At 40.7% G+C, this 18,047-nt stretch overlaps 1 protein-coding gene across 1 annotated transcript in view; it reads right to left on the reverse strand.

Annotated features, from left to right (window-relative positions):
- Positions 1-4,303, reverse strand: part of htatip2 (HIV-1 Tat interactive protein 2) — a 33,386-nt gene extending 29,083 nt beyond the window's left edge. Inside the window, exons 1-2 of the mRNA XM_072273180.1 lie at positions 4,160-4,303; positions 799-988 (exon numbers count right to left, since the gene is read on the reverse strand). Of these exons, the coding sequence (XP_072129281.1) occupies positions 799-988; positions 4,160-4,293 (324 nt within the window). The 5' untranslated portion in view covers positions 4,294-4,303. The remainder of the gene's footprint in view (positions 1-798; positions 989-4,159) is intronic.
- Between the last annotated feature and the right edge of the window lie 13,744 nt (positions 4,304-18,047).

Consider the following 18,047-nt stretch of genomic DNA (forward strand, 5'->3'; position numbering starts at 1 on the left):
AAAATGCTGGAGGAACTCAGCCAGAAAGACTGATGAAGAGTCTTGGCCTGAAATGTTGACTGTTCATTCCCCTCTGCAGTTGCTGCCTGACCTGCTGCGTTCCTCCAGCATTTTGTGTGTGTTGCTCTGGATTTCCAGCATCTGCAGAATCTCATGTGTTTATGATTTGCTGCTTCTGCAGAGCCTGTGTCAGGGTAGTACTAAGGCACAAAGATGGAAGAAATAATCTGTATGCGACTATAAATGAGAGCTTGACTGCAATTTCACAACTAATTACATTCCAGTGTAAGAATTAACATTCAGGTGCTCCTACGTTATACAATTATGTGGCTGTACGGCTAGATTACTACATTTACTTTTTCCATAGGAAGTTAAATTCAAAATGATATAATATAGACACACAGAAACGTGATTGCTACTGATGCGCCCTCCAAAATGGTACCCACATCTCTTGACTGAATAAATAAAATTCTGAGAAGCTTAGTTCTCACGAGAACCATTTCAGCCAATCTAACAGAGCCCTTGTCAAACTAATCCAACCTGGTTCCTAGACTTGAATGTTACTTCAAGCAATACTTTTAAATGTTTCTGCCTCTACTACCCTTCAGAGTTCCAAACCCTCAGCATACTTTGGGTGAAGATAAATTCAACTTCCTCCCAACAATTACCTCAAAACTTTACAAGCTTAATTACTGAGTTTCAACCATTGATTAATTTCTCATTTGTACCAGTCCTGCTTATTTGCTCTTCAAAGTAAATTGAAACCTTCCGTACCATTATAACATCATTGAAACCTACCACATTTTCATACATTGCATCCTCAAAAGTTAGCTTCCTACGTCCGATCAGTGTGACCTTGGAGAAGAGCTGACTTGTCAAAATCTCCTTCAGCAGCACTTTTCCTGTCTCCCCTGAAGCTCCGAGAATGAAGCAAGATTTATTTAACATTTTATAGGTTTCTTGGAGCTTGTTAATATCCTGAGACATTCTGGAATAAAACAAGAGCAGTGAATGGAAAGCATCTGTTCCCTGTAATTATTAAAAGCATATAGTTTTAAAATTAATGGTAAGCTAGCTTTCACTGCAAACAATCATCTGGAACAGGTTATCATGTAACCTGATTTTTCAGTAATACTGAATTAAGTATTTAGATTAGATTAGATTATGAGGATTTATGAAGTACTTATTAAGATACCTGCAGTTTCACTGCTTTTCTTCATCAAGTACCACATAATTGTTGATTTGTCTTTGTCAAGTCTTTAGTGTCTCATTTGAAAGACATCAAGTCTAACAGTGCAGAGCAACAATATACTGGAAAATCAACCTGGAGACTTGTGCTTAAGCCTTCAAACCAACAGCCCTGTCCCAAAGGTTAGACGTTAAAGTTGGCACTAACACGATAAAAGGACAAGCTGGGCTTTGAGACATTCTAGATAGGTGCACCTGGGTACAATATTAAAAGCACAAAACTGAACTGCTGCCTTTGGTATTTTCTGTTCTTCCTCTTCCGAACACAAATAGAGTAAAACCCTGAAATACGATCGTTAGAAAACTTCTGATAGTTTGGTCTTTTGCCTCATAGGGGTCTTGTTTCCCATGCTCCCTCAAAGCTCATGCAGGTCCCATTTCCCCCACTCCCTTGAAAACCAACAGGTGTACTGGAAAAATTTATTATACTACTGTCTAAAATCTTTAAAACACAAACAAAATTGTGTTGGGATATTAATAGGATATCAATTTAGTCCACAAATATCAACCAGATCAGCAAAGTGCCAAGTCTAGTACATTAACAAAGTTTTACACCAATTTACCCATCAATGAAACAAAAATGGAGGACTGGTTAGGACTAGTTAGAGGGAACACCGTGCCCCAGCGGCCTCAATGACTACAGATCGGTGGCATTGACCTCCAACATCATGAAGACCCTGGAGAGACTTGTTCTGGAGCTGCTCCGGCCTATGGTCAGGCCACACTTAGATCCCCTCCAGTTCACCTACCAGCCCCGACTAGGAGTTGAAGATGCCATCGTCTACCTGCTGAACCGTGTCTACGCCCACCTGGACAAGCCAGCGAGCACTGTGAGGGTCATGTTTTTTGACTTCTCCAGTGCGTTCAACACCATCCGCCCTGCTCTGCTGGGGGAGAAGCCGACAGCAATGCAGGTGGATGCTTTCCTGGTGTCATGGATTCTCGATTACCTGACTGGCAGACCACAGTACGTGGGCTTGTAACACTGCGTGTCCGACAGATTAATCAGCAGCACTGAGGCTCCACAGGGGACTGTCTTGTCTCCCTTTCTCTTCACCATTTACACTTCGGACTTCAACTACTGCACAGAGTCTTGTCATCTTCAGAAGTTTTCTGATAACTCTGCTATAGTTGGATGCATCAGCAAGGGAGATGAGGCTGAATACAGGGCTACGATAGGAAACTTCGTCACATGGTGTGAGCAGAATTATCTTCAGCTTAATGTGAAAAAGACTAAGGAGCTGGTGGTAGACCTGAGGAGAGCTAAGGCACTGGTGACCCCTGCTTCCATCCAGGGGGTCAGTGTGGACATGGTGGAGGATTACAAATACCTGGGGATACGAATTGACAATAAACTGAACTGGTCAAAGAACACTGAGGCTGTCTACAAGAAGGGTCAGAGCCATCTCTATTTCCTGAGGAGACTGAGGTCCTTTAACATCTGTCGGACGATGCTGAGGATGTTCTATGAGTCTGTGGTGGCCAGTGCCATCATGTTTGCTGTTGTGTGCTGGGGCAGCAGGCTGAGGGTAGCAGACACCAACAGAATCAACAAACTCATTCATAAGGCCAGTGATGTTGTGGGGATGGAACTGGACTCTCTGACAGTGGTGTCTGAAAAGAGGATGCTGTCCAAGTTGCATGCCATCTTGGACAATGTCTCCCATCCACTACATAATGTACTGGTTAGGCACAGGAGTACATTCAGACAGAGACTCATTCCATCGAGATGCAACACAGAGCGTCATAGGAAGTCATTCCTGCCTGTGGCCATCAAACTTTACAACTCCTCCCTTGGAGGGTCAGACACCCTAAGCCAATAGGCTGGTCCTGGACTTATTTCCTGGCATAATTTACATATTACTATTTAATTATTTATGGTGCAACTGTAACGAAAACCAATTTCCCCCAGGATCAATAAAGTATGACTATGACTAGTTAGATTAATCTTGAGGTAGGTCAAAGGTCCTGTACTGCTGTGTTCTGATAGATAATTTCCTGCTCACTGAGACCTGCACCATTTTAAACTATCACATACACCCAGTTTTGACTCATGCTCATATGTCCCATTATCCCTTAAACAGCTCTCTCCATTTTTTTTAAAGATTTTCAGTTTTCACTGTACTTTTTATTAAAGCCTCTGCTATAACATAAAGGTTGAAGACTCATTTCCAATTTAGTCAGCTCAGTTATAATCTGCAAGAATGCAAGAAGCTACAGGAAAAAACAAACACGTAGCACTTAAAAACAGCCAAATAAACTAATTGGTTCAAATTAACATGTTTCTTTAAACCACCACAGAGAAGCAAATTAAAAGCCCTCGTTTGCTTTTTGGGAGGAAAATTATTGGTGCTAATTAAAAATATAAATGTTGTGCATTTCGAAAACTCCTACGCGCAGGCTGGAAGAGTTTTCTTCGTCAGCCTCTTGGTTTGGAGGGTAACTTGCTTCCACTCCAATTTCACAATCTTTGAGTTAGCTGATGAAACCAGTGTAGGACCCAGAGTTTCTGCCACCGACGAGTTGGAAACATCGAGTAAGTACAGTCCTTCGATCACTCATCTCGTGTTTCCACATATTCCTGATGAAGTGACATTCTGAAGGCTCATATTTCATCTTCAGCCGTCTTTGCTAGGTGTTCCCACAGCTAGGTGAAGTTGTTCGGCTTTATCAGGATATTGCAATTTTGCCAAGGAAGCTTCGGGAACATTTTAGAATCATAGATATTAAACATACCAACACCATTTACATTGCATTTCTAAACGTTCAGCTTTAAAAGAAAAGGAGATGTACACAACACGATAATATTTTCTAGAACATTTATTTGAAGTGGGGCAGAGCCCCAGAGAATGACTAAGCCTCCCGTACAACCTCCCACTCCTCACGCCCTGCTGCAATACTGTAAGCTTACCTTTCATTCAGCGAGGCTCCTGGATCGGAATTCTCTAAGTGGTACAGTAAATAAGCCAAAGAAGCCACTAAAATACTGAGTAAGAGCAGTGCTGTATCACACCTGGTCAGTGCACGAACCTTAACGACCGGCATTTCCTCTTCAGCGCCTGGCGAAGGTGCTGCCGCCTGTGCTGGAGGACCGCCGGTGGGAACTGCAGCCTTGCCGCGAAAGTCCCATTCCTGCAGTAAGAAGCTTCAGGTGGTGGGAGCCTCAGAAGAGAAGTCCAGTGGCTTATATAAAACAAATTCATGATTCCCGAAGCTTTTTATTGCTCATATGCAGTTAACACTGCAACTGTTCTTAAGGATAAATCATTGTTACCTAAATTTTAAATCCCCATATTTTGTGGATCCTCAATCTGTTTTAAAAATCGACAAGAAAGTTCCATTGCAGAGGGATATCTCAAACATTAATTATAATAATCCAAAACAGATGAAATACAGATACTGAAAATATAAAATAAAGCAGGAAATGTAGAACATAGAACATTCAGATTAACGGATCTATGGATCTGGAATCAAGAGGTAACAAAATTTCGATAGGAACAAATACAGAAACAGTGTGGAAGTCTTTAGGACAAACAGGGGCAAATGGGACTAGCGTGGATGGGCATCTTCGTTAGTGTGAACGAGTTGAAGAGCATGCTTCCGAGCTGTATTGCTGTTTGAAAGGGGGCGGGAAAATGTTGTTGAGCGCTAAGATCCACCATCATCTTGTTCAACGACAAAGTCTTCTCAGCGGGTCAAAGGGCTTCTTCATACTTCTATTATTAATATTCTTATGATACTTTCTATTCCTGATTATAATACTGGTTCTGTACTCCTGATCCAAAATGCTTGGGGCCAGAAGTGTTTCTGGTTTTGGATTTTTTTTTCAGATTTTGGAATATATAATGAGATAGCTTGGGATCACTTTCATTTCCGAGTGCTACCGGTAAGCATTCTTCGTCTTGTTCATCATACATACAGTATATGTTTAACAGTGAGAAGTATTACATAGCCATTAATATAATGAAGCTATAATGTGTGCTGGGTAACAAAAGCAGCAGAGTAACATCGGGAGAATACCCGAATCAGCTGAACAACAAAACACAGCAGGCTTTCAGTCTCCGCCTACAACACCGTGCCTTGATTAAAGGGTTATAGTGCACTGTATTTGTATTTTCTTTTATTTTTGCTTTCATGTAATCTATAAAAATAATCAGTACTGTAGACTTGCTTTGGTGTTAGATTTTCATCAGCGATGATCTTCGCAAATTCAGTTAATTTCTTGCTGCTTTAATTTTTTTAATCTTTAAAATTTTAATTTTCTTAAATTAAATGCCTTTTCTTAAATTTCTGCACCAGCCTGCTGAATATTCACAATTACCTTCAATTTTCAGTTCGTCATGATAGATCTTTGATTGTTTCATATTCAGTATATCGTCAAGCGGCGTATGCTTATTCCGACACTGACGAATCCACTTTTTCAAAAACATATTCAAGAACTTCATTTTTCGCTTTATGCAGTTGATTTCTCTTTTTCATTAATTTCTGTTCATTATCCTTGTGATGTCACTTCTCAGAACTGTCTATGGTGTGCAGAGATCTGCTGGAACCTTCACGTTGCGTTATGCATGTCAGGTCCGCGTTCAAAAACGAAATTTGGATTTCGAAGGTTTGCAGATTTTGGAATTTCAGATAAGGGGTACTCATTTGAAACAAGTAAACTTTTCTATAGAAACAAATTCAATAAAATGTTCCCTCATGAGAAAAAAAATGCTGAATTATCAGACATTCAATTTTTGATTTGCCTGCTCATGAGAGGGAAGCTCTCCATCAAATATCACCTCCTTAAAACATGAGTATAGGCAGGTAAATTACAAGCAGATGTGTCAGGGAGCTTCCTGCCAGTAAAACTGATTTGATCACTATTATGGACTGAGAGTGGGAATGGGGGATGGACAATAGGTGCAGGAGTAGGCCATTCGGCCCTTCGAGCCAGCACTACCATTCACTGTGATCATGGCTGATCATCCACAGTCAGTGTCCAGTTCCTGCCTTATTTCCATAACCTTTGGTTCTGATATCTTTAAGAGCTCTATCCATCTCTTTCTTGAAAGCATCCAGAGACTTGGCTTCCACTGCCTTCTGGGGCAGAGCATTCCACATATTCACCACTCTCTGGGTGAAAAAGTTTTTCCTCAGCTCCGTTCTAAATGACCTACCCCTTATTCTTAAACTGCGGCCTCTGGTTCTGGACACACCCATCAGCAGGAACATGCTTCCTGCCTCCAGTGTGTCCAATTGCAGTATCATGAGGGAGAGGGGAAACATGGTTGGGAAAAAGGGAAGGGAGCAGGAAGTACCAGAGAGACATTCTGTAATGATCAATAAACGGATTGATTAGGTTTGGAATCGAATGACCTTACCTGGTGTCTCAGGGCTGGGTGTCCCACCTGTCCCACAATCCTCCTGCAGTGCTTCACCCTCGCCATTCCCAACATCCTTTGCTCCCACCAGATTTGCAAACTTGGTCCCCACTCCACGTTGACAAATACAGTCCTGTGCAAAAGTCTTGAGCACCCTAGCTATATATATATATATGTGCCTATGACTTCTGCACAGTGGTGTATTATCTCAAATTTTCTAGTCATTGTTTATTCATTAAGTGAAAAAATTCTGGAATTTCTCGAAAAATTACAACTAGTTACAAAAAGTTGGTCTCATGAAAGATACTGAAGGTTCCCAAGCCATCGTTTGTTGGCCACAGTCTTGCACAAACTCAAATAAGCAACAAAGCATCATAAAATCTTATACCTGGATGGTGATGTAGAAGGCATGGTTGCCAAATATACTTATGACCCAAAATAAGTTGTGAAGAAATCATAAGGAGGCTACAAAGGGAGATAGATATGTTGAGTAAGTGAGCAAAAGATTGGAAATATATTTAATTATTCATTTTCACAGGGAAAGTAATGAAATATCTTGTCTAAAAGGTAAGAGTTTGAAAAGCTGTGAGAGGCAGAGAGATTTGGCCTTGGAAATAGATTTTTAACGCAAACAACAGGAATTCTGCAGATGCTGGAAATTTAAGCAACACACATCAAAGTTGCTGGTGAACGCAGCAGGCCAGGCAGCATCTGTAGAAAGAGGTACAGTCGACGTTTCAAGGGTCTCGGCCTGAAACGTCGACTGTACCTCTTCCTACAGATGCTGCCTGGCCTGCTGCGTTCACCAGCAACTTTGATGTGTGTTGCTTGGAAATAGATAACTGGTTTTTGTCTTCCAAAATTTTACAGATACTGGAACACTTCTCATTGATTTGAAAGCTGTAAATGTTATCCCACTACTTTAGGAAAAAGAAGGAACTGCAGACCAGCAGGACAATTATCGGCATGAAGGTAAATGCTAGAATCTATTATTAAAGAAATGGTGGCTAGCACTTAGAAAATAACAATAGCAATGAGCCGAGTCAAGGCAGATTTATAAAAGAAATGTCATGCTTGACATATCTGCTGACGAGCTTGAGGTTATATACAGTGGAACAAAGAAGTGGTACACTGAATATGGTGTATTAGGATTTCTAGACATCAGTGTAAGTAAGCTGGTAAGGGTCACCACAGACTATTGGTAAAGACATGCTGACACAATCAGTATGAGTGGGTTAAATCTGCAATGTTCAGGATACTCCCCTAATAGCAAAAGATTCAATTCACTTTCACTTCAGGTTTTAGAATTCTTTATGCTGCTACACAAGTAATTATTAATTAAAACTAGAACACATGGGATTTAGAGGTTATCCTGCCATGGATTGTGGATTAATTATAAGAGAGAAAGCACAGTGTTGGAATAACTGAGGTAATTTCTGGATTTTAAGCTGCAGCTAGAGTTAGGTCAGTGCAATTGCCCTCAGGGTCCATGCTCTCACAGTCTATTATTACTTAGAGGAGCAGTTTGAAAATTAGGTGGCATGTTAGGAAGATGTGGAGAGGCTTTGGGTATATAGATAGGCTACATAAAGGGTGAAGACATGCAGATGAAATATCATGTGAAAAATGTCACAGTCGTCAAATTTGATAGATAAAAGAGAAAAAGCAAAATACTTTTCAATTGGCAAGGGATTGAAAGTGCTGTTATTCAGTGGGACTTGAGTGTCAATCTGCACAGAATTAGCCATAGTGTTAGATTACAGGGTAGACTTAAAGTATAAATAATATACTCCTCCTGATATGAATGGTACTTGTTTAATTATGCTTACGTGTCTCTATATAATCTCTTTGGTAAGCTCATGGGCACTGATCCAAGTACTTAACAGATAAGCCTCATGTCATATGAGCTAAACATCCAATTTACCTTCAGCCTGGAATAAATGTTCCATGGTACCTCACGAGCTTCATTCTGCAAAACAAGGAAGACTATTGGGCGTTGTTTGCTGATTAAAATGTTTTGCTAATTAATGCCTTGGGATGTGAAACATCCATCTCCTGGAGCTCAACACTGCAAGCTGCCCCCTGGGAATTTCAGAAAGCATACCAACAGGCATTTATTTTGTATCTTCACCAATAAATCGCACAAACATAAAGGCATGTGAAATAGGAGGAGTGGGCCATTTGGCCTGTAAAGCCCGCAACACCATTCAATAAGATCGTGGCTTATTTGGCTGTAGACTTGGCACCGCCAGCCTACCTTGTCCCCATAACCCTTAATATCCTGCTAGGCAAAAATTTATCCAACTGTGTTTTAAATATATTTAATAAGGTAGTCTCTACAGCTTCCCTGGGCAGAGAATTCTATGGATTCATTACTCTCCGGGAAAAGATTTTCACCTCATCTCTGTCCTAAATCTATTCCCCTGAATCTTGAGACTATGTCCCCTAGTTCTTGTCTCACCTGCCAGATGAAACAACATTCCTGCCTCTACCTTATCTATCCCTTCCATAATTTTATGATTCTATAAGATCCCCTCTCATTCATCTGAATTCCAGCAACTATAGTCCCAAGCGACTCAAATCTCTCCTCATAGGGTAACACCCTCGTCTCTGGAATCAACTTGGTGAACCTCCTTTGCACTGCCTCCAAAGTTGGAATATCTTTCCTTAAGTCTGGAGACTGGTACTGCACATAGTACTGCAACTGTGGCCTCATCAGTACCCTGTACAGATGCAGTGCAACCACCCTGCACAAAATGCAACCCCTCTAGCAATGAAGGCCAACACCCCATTTGCCTTCTTGATAACCCGTTGCAGGAGCAAAACCATGTTTTACGATTCAGGCACAAGCACTCCCTCTGCACAAGAGCTTGTAGCAGACTTTCACCATTTAAATAAAACGATAAGACAAAGGAGCAGAATTAAGCTATTCTAGTTATCTGCATCATGGCTGGTTTATTTTCCCTCTCAACCCCATTCTCCTGAATTCTTCCTGTAACCTTTCAAGTCCTTACTAATCCAGGACTTATTACCCTCCGCTATAAATATACCTAATGGTTTGGCCTCCATAGTTGTCTGTGGCAATGAATTCCACAGATTCACCACTCTCTGGCTAAAGAAATTCCTCCTCATCTCTGTTCTAAAGGGACGTCCTTCAATTCTGAGACTGTGCCCTTTGGTCCTGGACTCTTCCACTACTGACACATCCCCTCCATGTCCACTCGAAACAGGCCTTTCAATATTGGGTAGGTTTCAATGAGATCCCCTCTCAGTCTTCCAGTAATAATCTAATCTTTTATTTTTCAAAGGGTCAGAAGGGCCTACTCCGTGCTGTGTCTCAATAACTTTTTTTAAAAATGGTGTTTTATTCCAACTTGGCATAACCTCAGAGTGCGTTTAAATTCCATAAACACCAGAGATTCTATAGATGCTAGACAGGCACAAAATGTTGGAGCAACTCAGCGGCTCAGGCAATATCTATGGAAGGGAATAAGCAGTCAATGTTTCAAACTGAGTATCTTGATCAGGACTGGATAGGAAGGAGGAAGAAGTTGTTCCAAGTTTTATTAACCTCCATGTTTTAGCCAATGAAGGAGGATGGTCCACATGTCTTCTCAAATATCTCATCTACCTGCTTTTCAACCTTCAGTGAACACTTGTACCATGACCTCCTCATTCTCCTTGACTTCAGTTATATGTTCTGATTGTAAACAAGTTTTCCTGCAATTGCATGATTCACACTCCAGAGGGCAGGCAAGGCTACACACTACACAAGCAGAATCAGCCTGTTTTGAGCATTTGCTAATCTCCAAAATAGTCTTGAAGATACATAAGATGGGCACTTCATTGGAAATGAATTCACTAGGCAGATCTTAGAATGTGCTTGGGAAATCCTGGCAAGTAGATGGTAGAGATGCTGCTGCTATAAAGATTGTATTGATTATTCTTTAACAAGTGCTCTTCAGAATTAGCATACCTGCCAGCTTTTGTCCCGCTCCATACGTCGTAAGTACTTCCTTCAGCAAATAATCTAAACTGATTTAATTTTGCATAAACAGTCTTCAGCTGTATACCATTATATTAATTGGAAGATTGCCTTACAGTAACATCCATCGCTTCATCCCAGTTTTGGCAGATTTATTATGTACGAAAGTGATGATTTTCTTTGAAAATGTGGGGATCAATTTAACAGATAGATAGATAGATAGATATACTTTATTAAGCCTGAGGGAAATTTGGTATCTGAATAATGATCTTATAAGAGATGTGCCAACATTAGTTAAATTAATATAGCATTTAAGAAATGTTTACATTCTTGAATGTTGTTAGTCTGTTTCCTTGGCATAAATAATAACCCTTTCTATTAGTGGGGCTTTAGCTTATTGAGCCTTTATGACTAACTGCAAGAATTCAAGATTCACTACTGTTCTTTTTTCATTCTTCAGTACACGAGTGTAAAGGAGAATGAAATAATTGTTACTCCAGATCCGATGCAAGATAAAAAACACAAGAAGCATAAAGAATACAATTAAAACAATAAATATAAAAGCAATCCTATAAAACACAATGATAAGTCACTGTCATAAACATAGACTGATTGAATGTACATAAGGTGAGGCTAAGTGATATGATTCTGGGGCAGAATGTGGGGTGGGTTAAGGGATGGAAGTATGATCAACTTAATGACTTGGGGAAAACTACAGATTTGGTTTCTAATGGTCCTGGTGTGGATGCTGCATAGTTTCTTCTCTGATGGGAGTGTGACAAAGAGTCCATAAGCAGGGTGGGTGGGATCCTTCATGATTTTGCTTGCCTTTTTCCAGCACCTTTCTGTATATACAGTGGTATGCAAAGGTTTGGGCACACCTGGTCAAAATTTCTGTTACTGTGAATAGCCAAGTGAGTAAAAGATGAACTGATTTCCAAAAGGCATAAAGTTAAAGATGACACATTTCTTTAATATTTTAAGCAGATTATTTTTTTATTTCCATCTTTTACAGTTTCAAAATAATAAAAAAGGAAAAGGGCCTGGAACAAAAGCTTGGACACCCTGCATGGTCAGTACTTAGTAACACCCCCTTTGGCAAGTATCACAGCTTGTAAATGCTTTCTGTAGCCAGCTAAGGGTCTTTCAATTCTTGTTTGGGGGAATTTCACCCATTCTTCCTTGCAAAAGGCTTCTAGTTCTGTGAGATTCTTCGGCCGTCTTGCATGCACTGCTGTTCTGAGGTCTATCCACAGATTTTCGATGATGTTTAGGTCGGGGGACTGTGAGAGCCATGGCAAAACCTTCAGCTTGCGCCTCTTGAGGTAGTCCATTGTGGATTTTGAGGTGTGTTTAAGATCATTATCCTGTTATAGGAGCCATCATCTTTTCATCTTCATACAGACGATGTGATGTTTGCTTCCAGAACTTGCTGGTATTTAATTGAATTCATTCTTCCCTCTACCAGTGAAATGTTCCCCGTGCCGCTGGGTGCAACACAAAGCATGATCAATCCACCCCTGTGCTTAACAGTTAGAGAGTGTTCTTTCAATGAAATTCTGCACCCTTTTTTCTCCAAACATACCTTTGCTCATTGCGGCTAAAAAGTTCTATTTTAACTTCATCAGTCCACAGGACTTGTTTCCAAAATGCATCAGGCTTGTTTAGATGTTCCTTTGCAAACTTCTGACGCTGAATTTTGTGGTGAGAACGCAGGAAAGGTTTTCTTCTGATGACTGTTCCATGAAGGTCATATTTGTGCAGGTGTCACTGCACAGTAGAAGAGTGCACCACCATCCCAGAGTCTGCTAAATCTTCCTGAAGGTCTTTTGCAGTCAAACGGGGGTTTTGATTTGCCTTTCTAGCAATCCTAAGTTCTCTTGGAAAGTTTTCTTGGTCTTCCAGACCTCAACTTGACCTCCACTATTCCTGTTAACTGCCATTTCTTAATTACATTACGAACTGAGGAAACCTCTACCTGAAAACACTTTGCCATCTTCTTCTAGCCTTCTCCTGCTTTGTGGGCACCATTTATTTGAATTTTCAGAGTGCTAGGCAGCTGCTTAGAGGAGCCCATGGCTGCTGATTGTTGGGACAAGGTTTGAGGAGTCAGTGAATTTATAATGCTTTGAAATTTGCATCACCTGACCTTTCCTAACGATGACTGTGAACAAGCCGTAGCCCTAAGAAGCTAATTAAGGTCTGAGACCTTGGTAAAAGTTATCTGAGAGCTCAGATCTCTTGGGGTGCCCGAACTTTTGCATGGTGCTCCTTTCCTTTTTTTTCACTCTAAAATTGTACAAAACAAAAATAATACACTAATCTTGCTTAAAATGTTGAAAAGAATGTTTCATCTTTAACTTCATGACTTTTGGAGATCAGTTCATCTTCTACTCACTTAACTGTTCACAGTAATAGAAATTTTGATCGAGGTGCCCAAACTTTTGCATGGCACTGAACACTCAGTGCCACTTAGGTGCATCTGTACGCCTATGTGTTAATGCAAATATCTAGTCAGCCAATCATCTGACAATTCAATAAATAAAAACAAGCAGTCATTGTCAAGGAGTTCAATTGTTGTTCAAACGAAATAAACAATAGGGGAAGAAATATGATCTAAGTGACTTTGACATGCAATGATTGTTTTTGCCAGATCCAACAGCTGATCTCCTGGGATTTTCATGCACAACAGTTCTAGAGTTTACCGAGAATGGTGCAAAAAACAAAAAGAACATCCAGTGAGCTGCAGTTCTGTGGGTGAAAGTACCTTGTTAATGAGAGAGGTCAGAGGAGAATGACCAGACTGGTTCAAGCTGACAAAAAGGTGACAGTAACTCAAATAGCCAGGCATTGTAACAGGGGTGTGCAGAAGAGCATCTCTAAATGCACATCATGTCAAATCTTGAAATGGCTGGGCTACTGCAGCAAAAGACCACAAACATACTCAGTGGCCACTTTATTAGGTACAGGAGATACCCAATAAAGTGAGCACCAGGAGTATGTTCATGATGGCAAGAAGTATTCATTCTTGACTTACTTCCTCAAATTACTGGTGTTTCTGTTTATTTAAGGAGTATTTATTGGCTACCGTGATTAAGTATCAAAATTATTTCATTGGTGGTGGAATACTCAAAGGGTTCAAACTGAGCACATAAATGCAGGTGTCAGCTTCAACACAGTGGTGGTGTTCTCTCCTCTGAGCTGCTTGATCGTGGCTCATTGTCTATTGTTGATTCCTCACCTGCCCTTTCAAAGAAGACGTTAGTCAAAGAAAGCCTGCAGAGTTCTCAGGGGTGACCGATTTTATTACCCAATCAAAATCACTTGCCAGAGGCTTTGCTGCGCCAGAGAGCTCTTTCCGTCAAAAGCTCCCTCTAAACATCTCTAAACAGTTTCTAAACATCAGTGTGGTGCCTGGTGCTTCTCTCACTAGAGACTTGGGCTTAATTATATTGTAAAAAGCTTGCATTTAGGAGATAACCAATGAAGTGCAGTCTCTATTATAATGGAAGCATGCTGGCCAAATGGCATACAAATGGCTCTCAAAAAAAATCAATATAATACTAACTTCTTCTCCGAAGGCAGTCCATTTGATTCGAGGATGGCTTGCTTTGTTTCTGCTCCAGTCTTGTGAATTCTGTGGTGGCCAGTAGAGAATGACAGGCTTCAACAAGGCCTGGGGGGCCCTCAGTACATGGCTACAAGTTTCTCAATACCACCCCAAACGGTCTTTTTTTTTTGCTTTGATTGCTAGGTCAGAGATTGCTAGGTGCCAATGTGAGTGATACTCTGCCTCAAGTGGAGGTCCTCCCCAGGTAATAAATAACTGATTTATGTACAGCACGTACATGTGAACAAACGCTTAGAAGACAGTTTGATTGGATTTGCCATCTGTTGCAGGGCAGCAGCCATCTTGTGCCATGTGGAAATTCAGTTTGGACCATATCTAAGTGGTTGAGTGAAACACCCCTGTTTAACTGCATGCTACTATTGGTTAGCCTATGTTTATATTTAAATATTTTGCTAGCCAGACACATTTCCAACTTGTGACCTGTTCAGGATGTGAACAGCTCTGAGTGAACAGTGAGGTGACGGAGGATTGAGAGATAGCTGATGTTGTTCCGTTGTTAGAGAAAGGCTCTAAGAATAAGCTAGGAAATTATAGGCCGGTAAGCCTGACATCAGTAGTTGCTAAGTTATTGGAAGGTGATATAAGTATTTGGATAGATAGGGAATGATTAGGACAACTGCAGCATTGTGCATGGTAGGTCATGTCTAATCAACCAAGGAAATTACCAGGAAAGTCTTTGAAGGCAGTAGATGTTGATAACATGGACTTCAGCAAGGTATTTGACAAAGTCTCACATTGGAGGTTGTTCAAAAAGGTTTGGTCACTTGGCCTTCAAGATTGGATCATGGGAGTAGCCAGAGAGGGGTAGTAAATGGTTGCTTTTCTGACCAGCAGCCTGTGACTAGTCGTGTGCCATTTAGGTCTTTTGCTGTTTGTCATTCACATTAAAGATCTGGATGACTGTGATAAACTGGGATGATACCAAGACTGAGTACAGCAAGGAAGGGTATCTAATCTTGCAGTGGGATCTGGTCCAGATGGGAAAATGGGCTGAAAAGTGGCAGGTGGAACTTAATGCAGACAAGTGCGAGGTTTTGCACTTTGGGAGGACAAACCAGGGTAGGACTTACGTGATGACCAGTAGGAACTGAGGATTGTTATAAAACAGAGGGATCTGGGAATACAGATCCATAATTCCTTGAAAGTGGCATCACATGTAGATAGGATCATAAAGAAAGCTATTGACACTGGCCTTCATAACTCTAAGTATGGTGTACAGGAGTTGGGATGTTATGTTGAAGTTGTATAAGACTTTGGTGAGGCCTGATTTGGAGTATTGTGTGCTGTTTTGGTCACCTAACTACAGGAAAGATATCAATAAGATTGAAAGAGTGCAGAGAAAAGTTACAAGGATTCTGCCAGGACTTGAGGACCCAAGTTATAGGGAAAGGTTGAACAGGTTAAGACTTTATTCCCTAGAGTGTAGAAGAATAAGAGAGGTATACAAAATTATGAGGGACATAGATAGGGTAAATGCAAGCAGGCTTTTACCCCTGAGGTTAGGTGAGACTAGAACAAGATGAGAGGAATGTTTAAGGGGAACATAAGGGGCAACTTCTTCACTCAGAGGGTCGTGAGAGTGTGGAACAGGCTGCCAACGGAAGTGGTGGATGCAGGTTTGATTTGAACGTTTAAGAGAATGTTGGATAGGTATATGGATGGGAGGGCTATGGAAGGTTATGGTCCGGGTGCAGGTCAAAGGGACTGGGCAGATTAATATTTTGACACAAAATAGATGGGTCGATGGAACCTATTTCTGTTCTGCAGTGTTCTATGGTTCTATGTCTCTCAAAACCTGTAGGCTTTAATCACATCTGACTTGTCCATGTCTGCTGGTAACCTCCTTCTACAACAGAGCTCTAAATAACTTCCTATATTCATCTGAGATCTGCATTTCAAGGCCCAACAACCAATAATGTCTCCTGAAGTGAACTAGCTTCAAGCCATCAAGCTCAGTATTGAGGCTCTGCTTAAATTCTGACGGCTATGCTGGCTAGGCCATGTCATTCAAAGTTCAAAGTAAATTTATTACCACAATACGTGTATATCATCCTCTCATAATTTATTAAAACTCTACGTAAATAAAGACTGACAAACAACCGATGTGCCAAAAAAGACAAACTATGCAAATGCTAAATAAATAGGTAAATGAAAATGAGAACATGAGTTGTAGAGTCCTTGAAAGTGAGTCCATAGGTTGTGGAGTCAGTTCAGTGTTGAGGTGAGTGGAGTTATCCACGCTGGTTCAGGAGCCTAATGGTTGAAGAGTAATAACTGTTCCTGAACCTGGTGGTGCTTGAACCCAAAACTTTCTGACAAAGGCATGCCTGCTGCCAACTGAGCCACAGCTGAGAGTTGAGTGAACTTTACATTGACAAATGTAAATGAAGCATCTGGAACGCAATTTCTTTTTGCTCATAATTCAGTAGGATGGTAGACTGAGTTGGTTTCATGTAAGAGCGCTCTTATTCACTATTGGTTTCACCAGATTATCCAAAGTACCAAGAAAAATGCATTGTACGCACAAAAGTCGCACTGTAATCAAAATAAATCAATTAAAGCCCAGTGATTTCCATATAATCTGCAATGTACTGGAAAAGGATTTGAAAAGATTACAGTGATAATTTCAACGTTTGAAGCTTCTCACCATCTGTTGGTTTTGTTCATTCCAATTGCATTCTTATTTCCTCGTTTATCATTTACTGAAGCTAATTTCACATCTGTTTAATGTAAGTGTTTGAAACACCCAATGCTGCAGGATACCTCGGGCAGCTGTTCCCTGTTACTTGCAACCTTTTCCATTCTCATCAACTGTACAACAATATACACTCAGTAGCCACTTTATTAGGTACCTCCTGTATCTAATAAAGTGGACATGAAGTGTACGTTCATGTTCTTCTGCTGGTGTAGCCCGTCCACTTCAGGGTTCGACGTATTGTACATTCAGAGATGCTGTCCTGCACACCACTGTTGTAACACGTGGTTATTTCTGTTACTGTCACCTTCCTGTCAGCTTGAGCTAGTCTGGCTATTCAACTCTAACTTCTCGCATTAACAAGGTGTTTTTGCCCATAGAACTGCCACTGAATGGAAATCTTTGGTTTTTCACACCATTTTCTGTATGCTCTAGAGATTATTGCGCATGGAAATCACTGGAGAGCAGCAGCCTGTCAGGAGATCAAACCACCCCATCTGGCACCAACAATCATTCCATGGTAAAAGTCATTTCTTCCCCATGCTGATGTCTGGCCTGAACAACAACTGAACCTCCTGACCCTACCTCCAAGTTTTTATACAATACATTCAGTTGCTGCCACATGATTGGCTGATTAGATATTTGCATTAATGAGCAGGTGTACAGGTGTACCTAATAAAGTGGCCACTGAGTGTTCTTGGAAGAAGCAAACAATTCTTGTGAACTCCTGGACTGCATACTAACTTTCCTAATCATGGTAGTATTATTTGTTATGATCACTCGCTTTATTATTTACCTGCGCTGCATGTTCTCTGGAGCTGTTCCACTTTATCGTACATAGTTATTGTTTTCCCTTGGACTGCCTCATTGCACTGTGTAATGAATTGAACTGGATGAATGGTATGCAATAAATTTATTTTGAAAGTACATATACGTTGCCATGTACTACCTTGAGATTCATTTTCTTGCAGGCATGCATTCACGGTAGAACAGAGAAATACAATAGAATCAATGAAAAACTGCACACAAAGACTGACCAACAACCACTGTGCAAAAGAAGACAGACTGTGCAAATTAAAAATAAATAAATAAAGTCAGGAAACATGAGTTGTAGAGTCCTTGAAA

Source organism: Mobula birostris, chromosome 11 (genome assembly GCF_030028105.1).
Source record: "Mobula birostris isolate sMobBir1 chromosome 11, sMobBir1.hap1, whole genome shotgun sequence".
NCBI lineage: Eukaryota > Metazoa > Chordata > Chondrichthyes > Myliobatiformes > Myliobatidae > Mobula > Mobula birostris.